Raw genomic sequence first — 21,063 nt, 5'->3', positions numbered from 1 at the left:
CACCTCAAAAATGTTTGCCATAAACTTTGGTTGTAAAACTACTCTAATTAAATATTTTACTTCACCGCCCTGGTTGTGACCCACAGCTAACAATGTCATGTAGCTACATGAAGGCTATTGGGTTTTAGTATTGGAAGTACGTGTTTCGTGATCAACTTGAGGTACTCGCGTAAGGCTGCAGACTAGCAGGCGAGTGGAAAGGGGCGAGGAAAAGGAAAAGCAACCGAGCAACATCACAGAGGGGGTTTATTTACACGTAGACTCTTAAAAATTTGAAATTGCACTAAATGGTATTTTCTCCTGTAAATTCTGTCTTACTGAAATCCGAAAAATTCTTGCAACACAACGTGAAAAGAAAACAGGAAACGTGCCGTTGAGCACATAAGTAAAACTGGAGCATGTGTGGGCTAGTATGAATCTGTATATATATATGCATACAGAGCATATACGGTGCAATGTACAGAAAATGTTCCTGTCTTTCCATGCACAGCTTGAGAGACAGAGAGAGAGAGAGAGCGGAGGACCGGCCCCTTCTCTAGCTACTCTGAGACCACGTGGTTTCTTCTTTGCAAACAAAAAAAATTAGTAAATTCGACTCGGTTTTAGAGGCGGTGCCATCGCCAAGCGGTAGGATCTGTGTGACAGTGCAGGGTACAGCTTTAGGTTGAGGGGCAGCGAGAGGAAAGAATTTCTCCCGATCCCGCTATATACTCGCCACTATTCCATCGTAACAAACATCAGCTTAATTCAAACTGATATCATTTCTACAGCGCGCTGGGAATTCGCGAAGGTTGCTACAGTGAAGAATATTTACCACTCGCCTGCAGGACTTAATCAGACTACAACGTTACTGTTGGTCGAACTTTCCCCTTTTTATTTTGGATTGTCTTGCAGTTTGATTTTTTTGTTGTTTTGTTTTTGTTTCTCCCCGTTTTTAATTCCAACCGGCTGACATCTACATGATTTTATAATCTGCGGGTGTCTTAGTCCTTTTTCAAAATTAAGAGCGTTCTGCCGAAAAGTTTTATTTTCATTTCTATTTTTGGGGGGGAACGTTACAGTTTTTCACGATGAACAAGCTATATATTGGAAATCTCAATGAAAACGTGACCGCAGAAGACTTGGTTAAAACCTTTGAAGATTACAAGATTCCATACTCTGGACAGTTTCTCATGAAAACTGGCTACGCGTTTGTTGATTGCCCGGACGACCAATGGGCAATGAAAGCGATTGAAACATTTTCTGGTGAGTAAATTGATTTTAATGGGCCTTTCGTTACCGGTTTGCTTCTTCGCCGGTGTTCTTTCCTAACTTGCCCTGGTTCACCTCCCGTGAGTGTTTTGCTTGTTTATAACTCAAATTGCACTGTTTTGCTAAAGACACTCGGGTTTGTCGTGGCCGTGAATCTGTGTTTCTACGTTTTGCCATTGAAGTCAGGACACTGTAAGGCTCTGTAGTGCAAAGGTGCCTTAGATAGTGAACTTTTAAGAGCAGAGGGTTTGCAGACACTAAAAGCATTCATGCACACATCAACCACGACTTCACTTTCTTTGCTCTGACAGGTTTAAAACGTGCAGTGCGTTCGGCTTTAAAAAATAACTATACATTTAGCGTCGTTCTGATTGTAAACTGTAGGACGTGGTTCCCCTAAGCTGAGTCTTTAGGTTTAGTCCAACCTACCCGGCACAGCTATAGAATCAGGTCTCACCCCTCCCCCTTTTGGCTAATAGGCCAGTGGAGCTAAAATGAAACATGCTTCGTGAAGCCCCTATTGAGTTAACAATCACAATAGTGAGAGATACCTTCTGGTGTTTAACATATCCGAGCATGTAGCATTCTTATATGCTGACTTTAACAATGCAGTTGTATTGCATCTGTCCCACTGACCACAAAATATGTCTCTCCTCGCTTCCCCACATATGTAGCATGTGACGTGTGCTCTATATAGCACGAAGGTCGCCATGCCGATAAGGATCCAGTTAAAACTATCCACGGTCAAGATTAATTCATCTTCAGCTGTTCTTTTGATCGCTATATGCCTCTTAGGTCCAGACACGAACAACAAATACCCTACACGTATGGATTCTGTCATACAGTTGACGCAAATAGCCTGTGTAGTAGCCCTGAGCAGTGAACCTTGATAGCGTCCTAAGAATGCTGTGATTTAACCAGTGCCAACTATTTTAATAATAATATTATTTTTTTTTAGTTTAACTACTTTTTATTAGCACCCACCCTTGCGACCCCAACACTTCAGAAGCTCGTTTAGGCCATTCGCAAAGCAACTTGCACAGTAAAAAATACCGTTTCACCTCACACATAACGAAGCATATAAGGAAATCTTTGAAGCACACATTTATTGTTTTAGTTTTAAAGTTGGCTTACATTTTGAGGGCCATTTAAGCAAGCTGGTGGTCTCATTTGTGTGTGGCGTAAAAAAAAGCAGAAAAAAAAATAATTTCTTTCCCCTTTTCCAGGTAAAGTGGAACTTCACGGCAAACGAATTGAGGTCGAACATTCTGTCCCTAAGAAGCAGAGGTATTTGCTTTCTTTGAATCGTTCAACAATTGTTTGCTTACTGTATATAAAGACTGTGTGTATATATGTCGTGGCGGTGGTGCAAATATGTGTGCTATGTAACCAGGACCTCGCTGTGTGCTCAAATTTGGTTGTAACAGTTAAGTTGTTGCTACTTTTTAAGAGTCCAGCTTTCTATATTCTTTGTTTCTCTTCACGTGACGGATGTTGAAGTGCCATATGCTAGTAGTATCACACCACGTGCTGTTACATTCATACTTACTACAGCGCTATATAGCATTCGCCTCCTAGGTTAGGCATATGCGTGCATATTTGTCAAACATGTAACAATGCTAGTCTCCGTGTCCTTTCAATCACTGTTCCCTGTTGATTAGGCCTTGGCCTACTGCAAGGCCTAGGCCTCGGTGCTTGATACGTTTAAACAATTCATGCAACACAGATTTAGTTTTCTAGCCCGCTGTGGTTTTAAAAGCTGCTATTACTTTGAAACACCATCGTAGTTCGTACTTTTGTGCGGATATTTAAAGGGTAGACTTTGTAGGGAACGCCGCTTCAGGTCAGCGCTGGAGAAACAAAGCGTAGCCTATATATATGTTTATGTTCCATAAACTGTGCAGTTGGAAAGATTTGTTGTGTAAATGATCATTTATCCCTATTTTTGCTGATCGTTGTGAGTGCATGTGAATAGGAGAGTGTAACTTTTGCTGCCTAAAATTAAAATTATCCCCAGAAATATTTATTTGTGCTCTGGCGAGTTTGCATGGCGCGGAGAAGACTGTTTATGTAGAACAAAAAGGTCTCCCCCTTCGTCCCCACCCAACTCAACTCTCCTTCTTACCACTTTACACCCTAAACGCATTTTTTCACAACCATCCGAGCTACACCTGTTAACCTGGCGTATAGCTCGACGTTATAATGTTTTAAAACCTATATATTAAAACGATAATGTGTGCTAAATAACATAATTTACAATTCATACATCAAATTCTGCTTCTTAAATAATTCTGTGATAGGTGTAATTATGCATTTACGTTGTTTTGATGCACCGCTTTCTAACCAGTTGAACCAGCGCTTTATGGTTTACGCGCTTTTGCCATAAATTTGTTTACTGCTGACAGGCGTTTTGTGACAAAACGTATGTTGCATATTTGATATTTCACTATACGTACGATATAGGTGTTTTTTGGATTTGTGCATACTTGATGCAGAAGCATAACGCGTGTCCAAATGCACACAGGCTACTGATAAAGCGGAGTTTTCATAAAATTATTTGTTATCAGATATACGTTTTAAATAGACATTAATGGCACAATGTGATTAGTGTTGGGAGGCCAATGTTACACTGATAGTGTGACACGTGGTCGCCATCAGTGTTAAGAGTAACCAACGTCAGCAATTGAGAAAATGGCGTACAATGTAGCCCTCTGTCGAAGGCTCCATTTGAAAGCACTGGGGCATTAACATGAATGGGTGCAAATGCATATTCACAAATTCATTTGATAGCGCCATGTAAACAGTTTACTAATCCGCAAACTAATCCTCAGTAGTGAGCTATTTTAGCCTAAAATACGCTTTGAACCATAAACTCATATGTTTTGCCATTTACGTTTATACTTATGGGACTTTTTTCCTGCCTGTGTGCGTATGATATTTTAGAATACGTATAGTCTGCTCTGGTGAGACGCTGTGTGGTTCTTTTGATTTGAAAATTCCAAGTAACCAGAAAACGCGCGCACACACTCAGACAAAACACAACCAGAGTTGTGGAAAATGCATTAGAAATGTTAATTAGAGTGGAACTGGTACTCGTCGCCATTTTGATAAACGTCTTTGTGGGGCTGGCCTCTTTAAAAAGCAGCGTACACCTCCAGGTCAGCATGTATGTTCATTTGACCCATTGTTACGCTGTGTGCTTACGTGCTGGTAGAATTGTGATTCAGATATATATATATATTTTTTTTTTTGCTTAATATGTGCATGAACACATTTCAGTTGCTTCAAGTTAATTTGTTGCGTTGGAGAAGTGTGAATGCAGGATAAGTAACAAGATTTGGGGTGGGGTGGAGGGTCAGAGCAGCTCCTTTCCTATTGTGCACACCCCTTGCGTTTGGTAACATAGGGCCTGTCTTATGTAATGCTTACACGTAAAATAAGAAATGTTTTTTTTAAAAGACGTCTTGTAAACAAATAAACTTGTCAAAACATCAAGGCCACCAGTAGCTGATTTCAAAAGCATTTTTATTCAGTTGTTTAAGTAATATGCATGTAAGGTAGTTGCTGGTAAAACTATAGTTAAATGTGTGCAAAGACTACAGTGAAGACCATAGAGGGTGTAGTGAGTAAGCCATAATGTTTTGTGCATAGAGCTGTGTGGGCGGCTCCATGTCTCACGCCTTGAGTTTCTCCCTGCTTTATGTAATGTTGCATTGGTGTGACGGGGCCATTTGCAGTGGCTTGATGGGCCACTTTTGAAGTTCTTCGGCACGAGAGTTTTAGAGACAAGGGGAAGAGCCACACCTTTATGACAATACTGGGTGTTAAAAGTGTAACAATGGCCCTTCCCCCTTCTTCCAGATGCTACTCTGCGTGCTCCCTTCCCCTTGTAAGCACCTATCAAGGTCCAGAACGCAACATGGGTTTTGTTGCTCTCAAAAAAATCTCATTGGAACAAAACGGGGATGTATATGCACAAATATTGGCGGCGGCTAATTCTTTGTGAACTGAATAATGCAGTAGAGACCAGTGTGGTGCAAGTCATTGGTATAGAAGTGTAATAGAAATATTTATTTTAAATTGCAATATGGAAATACTTTGGCAAATGACTGTGAATGAATTATTTCCAAAAGGCGAGTCTAAAATAACATAGTCACTCATCTGGCTGTATAAGTGTATTTGTGAGTAGTAGAGAAAAAAATGCATTACTGAAATGAAAACTGATAAATAGTGAAGACCTGTTGAGGTGTGTGTAGTGTTGGTAGTTTCCTGTTGAGATGTTTTTGTCTCTGTATTATGACCGTTCAGTCTTGATTTATCTGTCAAGTGCTCAATTATAGAGCTAGCTAGAGATCCTCATTTACCACAACCCATGTTTGCTGTCAAATCCATTGTGATTAGTGCAAAATAAATTTTTAAAGAACAACTAATTGCTGTCTTGCAATTAGGGAGTGCTGTAAATAGCCTGTTTAATTTGTGTGTGTGTGTGTGTGTGTGTGTTTATTTTTTTAATACAAAGTAACACACCCAATATCTATCAAATGCTTTGATTGCTTTGATTGAAGGAAAAACCTACAGGCTTACAGCACGGTTAAAATAACAGTAGTTTTGTACAAGTAACTCCTAAGTAAAGATTTGTGCATTTAGAGAAGCTAAATCTCACCAGACCCAGGTTCGGAGAGAAAAGGGGAGAGAAACAAAAAAAAAAAAAAGCTTCAGCTTTGAATCGAATCATGGTGTTTCGCCGGGTAAATAAACGAGCGTGTTGCGATTGCATGCTCAGGCAGTCTGAAGCCACACTTGCCTGCTCTGTCCTCTGGCTCCCTCCCTCCTTTTCTCTCTGTCCTTTTCTCTCCATCTCCGCTTGTGATTGTAGTACTACAGAAGGCAGGGGGAGGGGTTTTTACGAAGAAGGAGGTGCGACCAATCGGGGGCCAGGAACACCTGTGTGCAGTTTCTCAGAAGCCGTTGACGGTGCTGCACGCGAGGCAACCTCGTTCTCGTTCTTCCTCGCTCTCTCTCTCTCTTTCAGCAGCGTGCTTGCTTGCGTGCAGCTTTTTCCCTTTTCTTTTCCTGGCTTGCACTTTTGCTCTGTCTCTTTCTTTCCTCTCTTTGTCCCTCCGTATTGCACAGGCTGTCTTTCTATCTGCATGCATTTTTGATTGATCCCCACATTTGCAGGGCTGCGGAACGTGCAGGCAGGCAGTCTTGTCAGTTCGGTCATATGACGTCCTACTCGCAAGGCTTGCCTGAGCAGGAAGAGGGTGGAGAGGAGGAATGAAGAGAGGAGATAAGAGGAGAAGAGGAGAGAAGGGGGTGGGGATTGAGGAGGGAATGCACAGCAGCACTTCCTTGTGGGCTTCCCTTTTTTTTTTGCTCTTGCGGAGAGTGATTCTCTCAAAACGACCGTTGTTTTGAACAGGAAAAAATAGGAGATGGAGAACAAGGGACAAAGAGGAAAAAATGCTTATGGCACGTAGACATGCTGAAAATGGCAAAGTTAAATGTGTGTTGTGCCTTTAAGAGCACCCCTCCCATTTTAACCCCTTACCAATGTGTCCTCTTCTCTCCCCCTTTCCCTATTTTGAACCATCTGTGCTGTGTTTTTTTTTTTTTTTTGAAAAGGATCGAAGTCCCTTTACCTCAGCTTTGGAGTAGCATTTAGTACCAAAAGCATGCACGTTCACACCCCCAAGGGCTTTTACACAAAAATGAGCTGTTTTTGTGTAAATAGCCTACAATACATGATAAAAGTAAGTGTTTGTGTGTTTAATTGAGAGATGTCTCCTAATAAGCATTTTTAATGTGCGTTGCGAGTGGATTTGGATCAATAGTGTTGGTAAGAGCTTATTCTTGTTCACTCTATGGTCAATGAACTAGTAATGGAGAATATAAACATTCTCTCTCCATGTCCATTGATAACATTTGTGATGTACAGCTTCAGAAACCCTCTCTCAATGATGAATATATTAACCGCAGAGCCTTGCTGTCGCAAGGCAGCGTGAACAGGTGGATGGGACTTGGCTTGAAGTTCAAATCATCGGTTGGCGCCATTTTGCAGCATGGCTGCCCAAGTTGTTGTGGGACGGGTTTCAGGGTCTTAATTTTTTGCAGCATAAAATGTACAATTGTTAATTTTGGAACAGATTTAGAACATTTACATATACAATTAAATTGTAAACATTGAATAAATTTGATCAAATACGTTCTCCAAAAATGCTCTGCTCTGACAGGCTTGACATCCTGGATGAGAACTACTTGCAAAGTCTCTCAAGCGTTTTTTTTTTTTTTTTTTTTTTTTTTAACTAACCTTTTGTTTTCTTTTGAATCTTCAGATAGCATTGTGGGTATTTTTACAAAACACAGTGCAGTGTGACAACAACATGTAGGTCTGTGTTTTTGTTATTTAGTGTGTGTGTGGGAGATGTGAGACTAGGGGTGTTTCCCAAGGGGAAAAAAAGTTCATGGTGGTTTACCCCTCTGAAGTATGGGCCCCCTGTTTGCCCGGTCCCCGCCCCCCCCAATGACTCTTTATTTCTCTGGTGAACAGGCCGTTCTGAAGGCGTTGCCATCATAAACACTGGTGAACGGGGGGTGCCCCTTGAACCTAAATTCTTTACATTTTTCTTTCTCCCTTTTCCCCCCCAAATGGAGCAGTGAACATGCATTGAATGTCTGGGTCATAGTACATACGATGTTGACAGAATGTTGACAGAAGCGACTTGAACTGATTAATATTCATTCAAGTTCTCATTGCATATTTAAATGTATGCTCTGCTTGGTTAGGAGTGAAACAAATGAGTGTGTTCCAAATTGGTTTTGTTGCACTGTAAATAATGAAGCTCTTTTGCACATTGTTCTTCCACAGGATGTGTGTGTTAAAGTGCTGCTGGCTTAAATTCCTGCGCTTTTTGTGCTCCTGATCCTGCTTGGGCAAAACAAACTCATGCAAAGCAAGCACAGCAATTAAAATGTTTATTATTCTACATATTGCAGACAATATTTTAGACAACATCTCCTCCTATTTGAATGAACAGCATTAAAACTGAATAAAGTTTTTATTTCTAAATGTGACCCTCGACCACAAAACCAGTCATAAGTAGCATGGGTATATTTGTAGCAATAACCAAAAATACATTGTAAGGGTCAAAATTATAGATTTTTCTTTTCTGCCAAAAATCATTAAGGTATTAAATAAAGATCACGATCCATGAAGATATTGTGTACATTTTCTACCATAAATGTATGAAAACTTAATTTGCATTGCTAATAACTTAATTTGTACAGGTGATTTTTCTCAATATTTAGATTTTTTTTTTTTTTTGCACCCTCAGATTCTAGATTTCCAAATATTGTCCTATTCTGACGAACAATACATCAGTGGAAAGCGTATTTATTTAGATTTCAGATAATGTATGAATCTCAATTTTAAAAAATGTACCTTTATGACTGGTTTTGTTGTCCAGGATCACAAATGTTAGTTCTAGTTTAACAGCATGTTCAAATCGCATGCTTTTTATCATTTGATTGCCATCTCTTTTTATTGACTTCAGTTCAATAACAACTTGGCTTTTGCGATTTATATTAAAGTATACAGGTCACTCAAAGCAATCCAGTTTTCCCTACTCACACATAGCCATACATTTACTGTAGCATTTCTGTAAAATTGGGTTTATAATAGAAGAAAACTGGCTAACATCATAAGCTGGCAAAAATTAGGCTTGTGACATTTTTATAAGGCTCCTAATGATTTCTTGTGACAATTTTAGTGTCATCTTCCAGCACCACGAGAGGGAAATAAAAAAAAAACAACAACTTTTCTATCATGTATGTTCTTATTAATAGCTTTACTCTTTCAGTGTATTGATTGAGCATATAATTGTTCCTTGCACCTACAAATAATTAGAAACTAAATTAATATCCAATTAGGTTTCGTTTGTTTTCGCACATTGCAACGTAACAGAAACAGAGAATTATTTGAAAGCTCTTTCTCGGCTACATTAATAATTCAGAAGGAGAAAAATCCCGGAAAATTTAAAAATGAGGATATGAGTCAAGTCCTACAGAATCACATTACTGCTGTATTAATCTTCAGGAGAACGTTACACCACATATTAGAAGAGAAAAGATGTAGCTTATTTTCTCTTTAGTGACCATCTCTGCTCTGTCCTCGTGTGGATAAATAATGTATGCATTTATAAAATGTATGCATGTATGTAATGTATGTTTTAGAGAGTTGTGTGCCAGCAAATTTCTAATCAGACGCTGACCTGTCAACGCTAGCTGTTCACAACAAATAAACAGAACATTTTGTAAATTGAACTCTACTCTTGAAATCAGCTTTAGTGCATGTTGTTATTTTTATTGCGCATGATCCATCCAAAAAAAAAAATAAAAAATAAACTTTTTAATTCAAATATCATAGCGGGGTTTTCCAGTGAAACATCGGACTTCTCTGGTGATGCATACTGAACTTTTCTAGTCATTTAGTCCACTTAAACCCTGCACTTTAGCTATTTAGCACTATAGATTTTTTTTTCTGATAAACCGTTACACTTGGATGTATACAAGATACAGTCAAACCAAAATTAAGGCAGACACCTTCAACATTTCTAACATGAGCACAGTTTATTCACAGTAGTTTAGAAAATGGTAATAACACATGACTCGAAATCAGAGTTAAACTCTTTCAGAACAAATTCATTTTGATAATGTCAGATAACTTTGATAGAAATGTATGTAATGGATTACAATCAACCAAAAATTCAAACAACTCTTGGTATGACAATATTTACACAACTATCAATACTTTGTTGACCAATTAGCAAGCAATGCTTAATTTTGTCCAGTCTGTGGCGTAAAAAGGTCACATTAGCAATTAAAGAAAAAACACTTGAGCAAAACATGGTCAGATCAAAAATATGCTCCCATATTTTTTAGCTTTTGAAGAATTTTGGGGTATAATATGTCACAGTTTACTTTATTTTGCCATCCTCACATGTGTCCTGCAACCACGAGTAAAAGATATCAAAAATTATATCTGTTTTTGGTTTGACTGTAGGTATGGAAGAAAAGATTGCTGAATACTTCAGATACATCTCAGCTTTAATGTTTGCTTATGTTAATATGAAAGTAGTTTAGTGGTTTGATTTTATTTTGATTTGTCATTTGCACAGTCCATAACCTTCAACCTGTGTTTCTTCATTAGCCGAGGAAGAATTTTTTTTTTTTACTACCACATTTCTTGTTTTGTTTTTTTTTAACTCCTTTCAGCAGTATTAGAGCTAGCATTCAATTGTCAATATAAATGAACAAAAACTGAAGTTTGCAGGTTAATTTTTTGAAAATTCCCCATAGTGGTAAAAGCATGAAAGTGACACAAAACCTACGTGTCTTGTTCACGTCTTTACCACTTTCCCCTTCGTGAGGCCATACAGAGCAGTCAACACTGTTCTTCTCTTTTTATGCTATTTTCTCTCTGTATCCCTCTTCCTCCCCCTCCCTCTCTTCCTCCACATTGCAATTCCCTCCTTACGAGTCCAAATCACTTAAAATGGAGCCTCTAGATCACATGGCCTCATAACAGGCATGTGCTGGTATGGTCATGCTATCCCCCTTTACTCACACACACACACACACATTTTAAAAGCATAGAAAGGGGGGAGGGGCTGGCAACACCCCCCTCAGACATACATGGAGCCATACCTTCCTCTTGCAGGCTAGAGCGAAGCCTTCTCAGGCGGCGGAGAGCCGCCATGTGTGCATACATATATATATATATACTCACACAAGCATATATATGACTATTCATGATATTTTTCAGATTGCATGCAATTTGATGTGATGCTATTTAGAGTTTATGCTCCTGATAATTTCAGTGCAATCAAATAGTTCATTCAGATATTGTTTGACTTAGTACAGAGGGTGTTGTGAAAAAGAGCTGATCAGGAATTGATTTAAAAAATAAATAAATAAATAATAAATCTCCTGCTTTGTCATGTTTGTCGAAGATTTGATGGTATGCTAAGTGTTTTCTATACAGCCAGGAGAGCATTGTATTTAAAAATGCTGTTTTTGTTTCTAATACTAATACGGTAGTTCACATTTTGAATTTGCTTTTTGTTTGGAATTGGTTTCTTATGAAAACTGTGAAAGTATAATTTTGTTTACTCACGAGGCTGTTTTGTGAAATTTTTTTGACAGTTTTTTTGACTGTTTAAACTGTTTTGGATAGACTTAAGAATATTTTTCCTTCAAAAGAAACCATAAAAGAAGTACATGGAAGAAAGGAGAGATAATGAAATGCTGCAGAGCTTTACTTTCAGAGTCAGGAGATTAAAAAAAATAACATCAGGGGCTGGAAGAAGGTCCTTCGTTTGTAACAAAAGAAGAAACTGGCTTTGAAACAAAGACTTTATGGGTTCAAGACACATTTGTTAGATTTACTTAAATTTCACAAGAATGACAAAGTGTTTTGGAATAATAAGGAACCAATTTATTAGACATTAACAAAGTAATTTACTGACAAACTTATGTTTTATTTATGTTGTTTTGAAACCTTATTTTTTTCCATTTGCAACGGTAGTGTTTTTTAAAACTTAGCTTGAAACATGTATAACTCTACTGACTGTGTAAAAATACAGATTTCTAGCTTTTAGGTATTTCTGTATATAAACTGCATTAACCAGAACTTGAGACAACATTTAAGTACTTAATTTTTTTGACCGAAATGTATTTTGCTTAGATTTAGATTTGATTCTGCTGAAGTTTAATTATTTGTTTGTTTTAATTTAACAAATCTGTGAAATGTACCTAAATTAAAAGCAAAACTTGTGAAGTTTAAAGCATACTTGCTGCATTTTGCAAGTTTTGTTTCTCACCATGCAAATAATTATGAACAATAAATATTTTGTGAATGAAAAGTTTTAATTTGTTGGGCTGTGTTAGATGTTTTGTAAAGTAGAACATTTTAAACAGTTTGAAAAATAAAAACATTTATAGGAAGATCAAAAAAGTAGCTATTTCAATTCAATAGTCAAGTAAATCCCTTAAAAGAAACTGTTTGTCTTAATGTGAAACTGCTTTCTTTCTTTCTATGTCTTTTAGTTTAATTAGTTAAGAATGCTAGAGACTTTGCAAACAGTAAATATCTCTGTGTGTAGCATCTGAAATTGTTTCTTCAGTTTATTTATATGTAAAGTTGAAAATGTTTATTTATTCACTCATTTAAAGTCTGTGCATGTAAAGATTCCGTTTTAGCCTAAAATGAGAAACCTATTTGCTATATGACGGCCTCGTTAACTGCTAATTTTCATTCTTTCATTCATATAGTGCACGTCAAATGTGTGCACAAGGCAGACTTCTAGAAACGTCACATCACGTGTTGATGCCTATTTGACTTAAACTCATCTTACGAAATAGGAGAATATTTATTTGAGAGAAGAAAAATGTAAACTATGCTTTATGCGGGTCAAAAATGAGCTGGCCTTGCGAAATATATATAAAATGTATGTACGAGATAATATCAGACTTTTCCCTTCACAGGGCATGTTCATTCACATTTGCAGTGATGTAGACATGTCGACTTGGCAACTCCAGTGAATCACTGTGTATAAAATGACTTTTCCCCAACATCTTATGATATAGATTGCAACTCTAACTAGATATGCAACTTTGAGTATGGAAGAATAAATTATTTACAGTCGCAGATGAACTAATATGCGGAATGGAACGAAATAATTTATTCGAAATTATTCCCAGGCTTTTTATTGCGCGTTTTATCACCAGAACATGATGGAAACGAATCATTTGCTAATCTTTACGGTAGAACACGGCAAATCCATAGGCTGCAAGCTGTGCTCTTAAAGAGCACAACACGAGAAAGCAGTGCGAATCGTGACAAAATCGTTATTAAACCGTGCTGAGTCAGGTGCACTGCATTGTGGCACTTTTTAGCCTGGATGCTCGGTTCTGTACGAGACAGTTTCTGTTCCGTTCCACACCCCCTATTTCCTCGTCAACGTGCAGATCTCCTCTTCTCTACCAACCCCCTCCGTTCCTCGGCGGTGGGCGGTACAGTGACTGTGCGCACCGCCTCTTTCACGGCGCTGTAGTACTCTCGAGTAGCCCGGTGACTTTATGAATGAAGGCAGGTCTCCCCCTCACTGCCTGCGAGAAGCTGAAGCCACAGCGCGGCGTGCGTAAAGGGGAGTGATACAGAGACGCGTTTGCGTCTGCTGCACTGCAGGCAGTAATCTAAAGGCAAATCCTCACACTCGACAACATTAGTTCGATGTGGCTCAAATAAAGCCGCTGGTGAATGGAGTTAAATGCGGAATGCAGTACTTCACTGCTTTGAACTCGTATCTGTAATTATTATGCATTGGGTGCAACAACAATACATTATAATGTAGTTTAAAATAGGAGTCTGATATTAGCTTTTTCATGATTGTTGTTGTTTTAAAGGTCACATACAGAACTATCACACATGTATATAGGCACGTCCTTTGTTTTACGCATTTTGCAATAGCAGGCTTACGACACGCCACATTTCGCCCTGTGCTGACATGGATGCTTATTCGGCTCCTATATGTTACCTATAGTTTTCTAGCACGTTCTGCGCCTGCTCATGTGACTGAGCTTCATTCTGGTAATTGGGCGTTGTCGGTGGAAGATGGCTGAACGTTCACTGGGCCACATGGTTGAGATGTATCCAGGCCTATGTTACTCACTCTGAACAAGAATTTCCGGCTGGTTTTGTGGCGCTACGAAGATAATCAATGTGTATGCGTTTGCTTTACATAAACATCCTGGCGTACCTGTACGCACTGAATGAAATAAGAAAATAAAATGGTTAAAACCGCGCAACAAAAGCCGTAGCCTAAATAAATGGCATGCATGCGCATTTTATTGTTTTAATGCACATATTTATTGCGTGCTTCACGCTTCACTGTATTAAATAACTAGTTGGTAACTTTTACAGATATGTTTCTCTCTTTTTTTTTTTTTTTTTTTTTTTTTTTTGTTTGTCACAGCATCTTATTTTTTTAAAACATATAATTTATTTTATTTTATTTAAATCTTCTTGTAAGCTAATTAAGTTTTTTTTTTTTTTTTTTTTTTTTTTTTTTAATGCGCTTCTTATGCAAAATACGTGAATGGATATTAACTGAAATAAAGCTGTTTAACTTTGAGTCTTTTGTCTTTGTAAAGTCTTGTTTGTCATGTGTAAAACATTAAGAACAATGCAGACTTGATAAAAAAAAATCGTTTATTTTATATTTGCACTACTTTAAAATCTAAACATGAACATTCAATAGTCTACACAAGTTTATTTTTTCCGCCACTGCGGAGTGCAAGGAAACCGCGCGAGAGAGAAACTTTAAAAAAAAAATCACTTATCACTTGTGATTATTTGAGTAAATGTATTATCAAAAAGCAGCTCAGAGCTGAATTCCTGGCTTTTGAAGCTGAACAAGTTTGTTTTGAAGTGCAACCTGCCATTTCATTTCGTCCTGTAGACTTGGCTTTCATGAAATGGCGAACGTACGAGACGGGGGGAGGGCGGAATAGTTGTATTCAGATTTATTAGTAACTTATAAATAAAAGAAAATCCATTCAGCATTTAACACTGTAATGCCAGGGTAATTTATATCGTTGATTAGCTTAGAAACTTGATTAACGCGCAGGAGTCCTCCAGACATTTATTTACACCCTGTCATGATGCGTGTCAGATTGTGCCTCTTTAGTTAAGCGCGCGTTTTCTTAATTTCTTTTTATAAATCGTGTACTTGTTCTCTGTAAAGCAACTTTACAGTGTGCATTAATAGTAATGCAAATGCATTTGCTCATATTGAGCTCACTTCATGTGTATTCACACAGTTTCTAGTCAGTCATGCTGTCCCGTGTTCTGCTCCTGAGTCACAAAATGGAGGCGCACAAGCGCTTCCATCTTCTTCACGCTGAGTAGGGCACAGCAGAGCGAAGCATGAACTTTGACCCAAACTAAGGGCATATCGCCTTTGTAAACTAAATGGATCCCGGAGTTGTTACTCTCTACAGTTGTTTCTCACATACCACCCACCAAACCGACCCCACCCGAGGGGGAAATGCCTATACATATGGAATTTTTAGAAAGACGCAAACAGGCTAGTGCTTGAGCGGCTTTTCTCCGAATAGCCTAGATGGGCCACGCAGTGTTTATGTAAATATCGTACAAGCTGAACAGTGATCAGTTGCTAGAATTGTTAGGGTGTGCAACTAATAAAACATTTAGACAATTCCTTCTGTTTCTGGTGATGAGTTATGATTCAAACAGCACCCACTTTTTTTCAACAAGCCTGTTTACTGGCCTAGGGGCCTGTTCATTTGAGAGTGAGTTTTTTTTTTTTTTTTTTAACATTTTGATTTTTCTTTTTGCAGTGCACCACATAATTTCATTAAGATTTTAATATTTGCTCTTTTATGTTCTGCAATCCCTTCCCCCTTTTTAACCGAGCCGCCATACCTCAGCATAATCTGCGGCCTCTTTGAAAAGTTCAATTGTTTGCTAGTAACCCCAGTCCCCTGCCCTGCCCTACGGCTCTTTTTAAAAGTCCCGGCCATAGCGTTCCCCCATCCACGCTGGGGTCAAAGGTGAGATGCAAGGTTGAGAACTACTTGCAGACAAAACTCTTTGTCGATAAGATGAAATCTCTCTCTGTCTTTCCTCTCTCTCTCTCCATTCCCCAGTCCAAGGGAGAGAGAGAGAAAGAGAAGATGACGGATGAGAGGGAGGGGTGTTTCACATGATAATGTGCAGGAAAGGACCTCAGGTTCTCTTCGCTTCACCCCCACCGGCTGCCGTTTCAGAGGCCGTTTGCATTCCTCAGCTGAGCATGTCGCTCCCTGCACACTTTGACATGCTTAAAAATTTGCAGGCAAAAGCAGAGTGGTTTTCCTAGGCTGCTGGGCCCGTGCAAGTCAAAAATAATTTTGTTCTAAACTCTAAAGACGTAAGTTTGAATTAGGTTCAGTGATTTATTTGCTTGTGATTGTGAACTTAGGTTTAAAATCATTTGATGTATCAGAATAATTTGTTGAAAGAGGTTGTGACGATTAATTGTTGGTCTTTAATTCATGTTTTATTTAGTAGAGTTTAATTAGCATTCAAATGCTTTTGCTTATGACAGTGGGTGCATTCTTTTCTTAATTAAACACTATTTTTGTTGCAATTCGCTGCTTCTTTGCAAGAGAACAGAGTTTAGGAGAAAAAAAAATAATAATAAAAATACACCTATAGGCACCAGGCAAAAAAAGATTATATAAGAACTTTGTAAAACATGCCTCATAAAGTATGAACCTTCTGTTTGATTGCATTAGAAAAGTCTAAGCTTCAGACTGAACTTTACCAAATTATTATACTGTTTATCTGCCATTGCAAAATTATTTCTTTCTCTTTCTCTCTCTCTTTTTTAATCAGTGTGTGGTGTTATTTTATGCAGAGAATGACATAATCTTGTGATGTAGCTTGTAATGAAAGGACTTTTTGTTGTCTTTCTCACTTTATCCATCGTTTTTGGAGTTCATATGTTTTAATAACGTTCATATAATTATTTTTATATATATATATATATCTCTAATAGCAAAACATTTGGCCACTCTCGTACATCATTGCAACTGTTTAGATCTGTTTCTCCGATGGTTTGACCTTAACAACTTGCTTCTCAAATCTGTGTTTGTCGAATGCATTTTAAAAAGACACTTTCAGTCACTGGTCACTTTTGCATGGACTATGAAATATTTACTCCGATTTTTCTGCTTGCCAGTAGCATAAAAAATTTACTGTCACTGCTCTATAGGAGCCTATGAGAAGCTACGGTTTGTCTCAGATCAGCGTAGTGCAGCACCAACTTCCTCCTCTCTTCTGTTACATTTCACTGCTTGAATGACAACAGATACATTTGTACTAGGAGATTATATATATTTGTGTGTGTGCGTGCTTAATTCTAGATAATATTGCTGAAATTATCTGTTTATAATGATGCATTTGTGGGTAAATGCATTATTACTCTTTTTCCTGCAGTTGAATGTTCATTTGCTTTTACGGGATTAATATTTTGAAAACAATTTCTTGATTTTAAAGCTTAAAAAATTTTTAGACCGTTGTTTAATTTAAAACTTCAAATTTCAAATCCAAATACAAAAATGATACAAAAAGTGCCAGATTTGGCAGTTTAATACAGACGGTGTCCACTACTGGCATGCCATTAGCCAACACCAGTGTTCAATGGCAAGAGGCACCTTTTAGAGGCGGGAGATTTATTTTTATTGGTTTCATTGTTATACGACTGTATTGCTGGGGCCGGCCGTAAGCAATATATTGCCCCTCGCTCTCTTCTTCTGGTATGTTACGGGTTGCATCAGCTTGTGTTGATTGCTAAGCTTGGGGAGTGACCTTTCACCTCTCAGAGGAATATGGCAAGGGGAAAAAAAAAAAAAAACGGTGAGGGGGGAGGCAAGGCCTATCAGGTAATGCAGAGCAGAAAGCTCCACAGGGAGGAGTGCAGAAAGAGGGAACGAGAAACAGAGTGAGAAGAAAGCAGGAAAAAGGGGGGATGGGACGTCTGTTATTTCTGGTGAAGTTGTCTCACCATCGCTGCTACTCTCTACACCACTTTGATTTATGGCTTAACCCTTGCTGCTCCATTCAGCGCCTGGAACCACCACATCTGGTCTGCCAGGGCGAGAGGATATCTCCAATGACGCCTCGCACCTATATCTTTCTACGCGGCCTCCGAGCTGAACTCCTTAGTTTCGTACGAGAATGTTTTCATTGACTTGAGGAACCTTCACGTCCATCTAGACCTTAAGCAGCTTACTACGTCCCTCCATGGACTCGTTGTTACGCAAAGAGCGGGAAAGGGAGGTGTGTGGAACTTAGGATCCGCCCCTTCCCCTCCCACACTTACCCGCCATTTTCAGTGTTGGCTGCGGAGGCCTTGCTGTACAAAGCTTCACTGGCAGTTCACTGACTGAAGTTCTGTTTCATGTCGTTCCTCTGCCTACCACTGTCACAGTGCGTCAATGTTAAAAAGGTGGTTTAGCTTTGTTTAATTTCAGTGTGTGCATTTATGCATGCAGGTTCGTGACTGGCTTCAGTGGAATATTATTTAGTGTTTTCTGGAGACTGATTAGAGTTGGATTTTTAAATGTGACTTATTAATACAATAATTATATCATATAAAACAAGATTTGCTTACTGAAAGAATAGCTGCTCGGAGTTTGCTTAGGATTTATATTTTACTTTATTATATCCTACTTTATTTACATCTGTTTAATTAGCCTAGTAAAAATAACACTTATGTGTTTTTTCTATTAAGTGCTATGTCTAGCAAGCTCTTCTTGATGTGAAACATTTCTGAAGAGCTATAAATATAACCTTTGCTGTGCTGAGTAATCCTAATCTGCTTTTTTTTTTTTTTTTTTTGTATATATTGTTTATCTATTCATTTTTCTTGCATTTGTATTTAAATATATAATTATATATATTTTTTAAAAATCACTGAAAATGATTAAAGCATTTTACTCAATGTGATTTATTTATTTTTTTAATTATATTGTTTCAGGATTTGTTTTAATGTGTTTTATGTATTGTAAAGTATGTTTGTATGTCTTTCAGGAGATATTAATTCTCCTGCCAGGCTGTTATTGCAAACAAGCACTTCTTAATTGACTTGCCTGGTTAAATAAAGGTTAAATGAAATTAAATTGAATGTTTACCTAGTTTACCATATTGAAAATCTAGCTAGGAATAGATGACATTAAGCACAGTGTGATTATGTGGACAAAGCTGGTTTAGCAAATCATAGCTCTTGTTTTTTAGTAGTAGTAATACTAAAAAGTAGTAGTGCTTCACTTAGTAGTAGCCTGTCCCTTTAGCCCAAATTATAGGTTTCAGAAGTCCTTTAGATTTTTGCTTTCATATTTGTTATTTTTAGAGAAATTTTAAAAATAAATTCTGTGCAGAACTGGTAGAACTGAATGCATGAGCAAATGCACAGTAATTTAGGCATGGTTCAGTTGAATATTTGCCACTTGAATATGTGGACAAATTCTGAAAAAATGTAGGTTGATTTATTACAATGTACAATGTACATATGTTAATCTCATCCTACACTCGTTATGTAAGTAGCTAGAAATACGTATGAATCATGAATTTAATTTAATTTAATTTTTTTTTTGGTGGTGGTAGTAGTTGTTGTAGTAGCAGTAGTATTCAAACCAAGTCTTTTTAGCCCAAATTATTTGTTTAGATTTTTGCTTTTATATTTAATTTAAAGTTCTTTTTGGATGCATTTTCAAAAGAATTTCTCCAAATTGCAGAAATGATTGAACTGACTTCATTTCCTGCATTAGCACATACCCAGTGAATTAGGAATGGTTCATTTGGAGGATTTGTAACCCCTTCTAAGTGTTTTAGAAAAAAAAATCTGGGATGGAGTTGAGTTTCAGATCCCTCTAATGCCAAAATGCAATTGAATTACTGTGCAAGTACAATTTGCTAATTTGCTACTTGAATGTATGGACAAATTATAAGAAAAAGCTAAGTTGATTTATTGGTCAACAATGTACATTATGTGTTCCTTTCCTACACGTATGTAAGTGCATGTTTACCTAGTTTACCAAAAAAATTTTTTGGCTAGGAATATATATGCAGTGTGATTGTGTGAACTAAAAAAAAAAACGTAGTAGTAGTAGTAGTAGTAGTAGTAGTAGTATTCAAACAGTCTTATAGGTTATAGGTATAGGTACTCATAGGTACAAGTTATAGGTTTCACAAGTGCTTTAAATTTTTTTTTGAATGCTTTTTCTTTTTGGAGAAATTTTTTTAAATAAATTCTCCAAATTGAGGTGGTTGAACTGATTCCATTACCTGCACTCGTTATCTAACAGATGTTTGCCTAGTTTACCACACTAAAAATATAGCTAGGAATATATACAATGCAGTGTGACTGTGAACCAATTTTTATTTTTTTTAACTTAGTAGTAGTAGTAGTAGTAGTCAAACAAAGACTTTTATCCCAATTTATACATTTCACAAGTCCTTTAGATTTTTGCTTTTATATCTAATAAAGTAAATTTGTTTTTAGAAATTTTGAAAATAAATTCTCCAAATTGCAGAACTGATGGAACTGACTCAATTTCCTGCAGCAACAAATGCACGATGAGTTAGGAATGGTTCATTTGTAGGATTTGTAGCCTTTCCTGAATATTTTAGAAATAATCTGGTATGCAATTTATTTTCAAATCCTTCTAATGCCCAAATGCAATTGAATTACTTTGCAAGTACAAGTTGCTACTTGAATATGTGGACAAATTGCAAAAAAACTTAGGTTGATTTATTGGTCAACAATGTATATTATGTGTATGTTATCCTACATTCAATATGTAAGTGCATGTTTACCTAGTTTACCATACCAAAAATGTAGCTAGAAATATATAAAATTCAGTGCAGTGTGATTATGTGACCAAACCTTTTGTTTGGTTTTGTTTTAAACTTAGTAGTAGTAATTGAATTATTCAAACCAACAGTCTTTTTAACCCAGATTATAGGTTTCACAAGTGCTTCAGATATTTGCCTTTTTATTTAATAAAGTTCTTTTTGGAGAAATTCTGAAAATAATTTCTCCAAATTGCAAAACTGGTTGAACGGACTCCATTGCCTGCACTCATTATGTAAATGCATGTTTACCTAGTTTACCATATAGTAAATATAGCTAGGAGTATATAAAATTCAGTGCAGTGTGATCATGTGAACCAATCTTTTTTGTT

At 37.3% G+C, this 21,063-nt stretch overlaps 1 protein-coding gene across 3 annotated transcripts in view; it reads left to right on the top strand.

The window, feature by feature from the left end:
• Nucleotides 1-618: 618 nt before the first annotated feature.
• igf2bp1 (insulin-like growth factor 2 mRNA binding protein 1) overlaps nucleotides 619-21,063 on the top strand; it is a 44,849-nt gene continuing 24,404 nt past the window's right edge. For 2 of the 3 annotated variants that reach the window (XM_051106176.1, XM_051106177.1), the window contains exons 1-2: nucleotides 619-1,245; nucleotides 2,478-2,538. In XM_051106176.1, coding sequence (XP_050962133.1) covers nucleotides 1,071-1,245; nucleotides 2,478-2,538 — 236 coding nt within the window. In that variant the 5' untranslated portion in view covers nucleotides 619-1,070. Of the gene's footprint in view, nucleotides 1,246-1,896; nucleotides 2,077-2,477; nucleotides 2,539-21,063 lie in introns of those variants that run through there. The other variant, XM_051106178.1, reaches the window with a different exon arrangement.

Source organism: Labeo rohita, chromosome 3 (genome assembly GCF_022985175.1).
Source record: "Labeo rohita strain BAU-BD-2019 chromosome 3, IGBB_LRoh.1.0, whole genome shotgun sequence".
NCBI classification, from domain to species: Eukaryota; Metazoa; Chordata; class Actinopteri; order Cypriniformes; family Cyprinidae; genus Labeo; species Labeo rohita.
The sequence above is the reverse complement of the archived record's forward strand: the minus strand, read 5'-3'. Positions and strand labels throughout refer to the sequence as shown.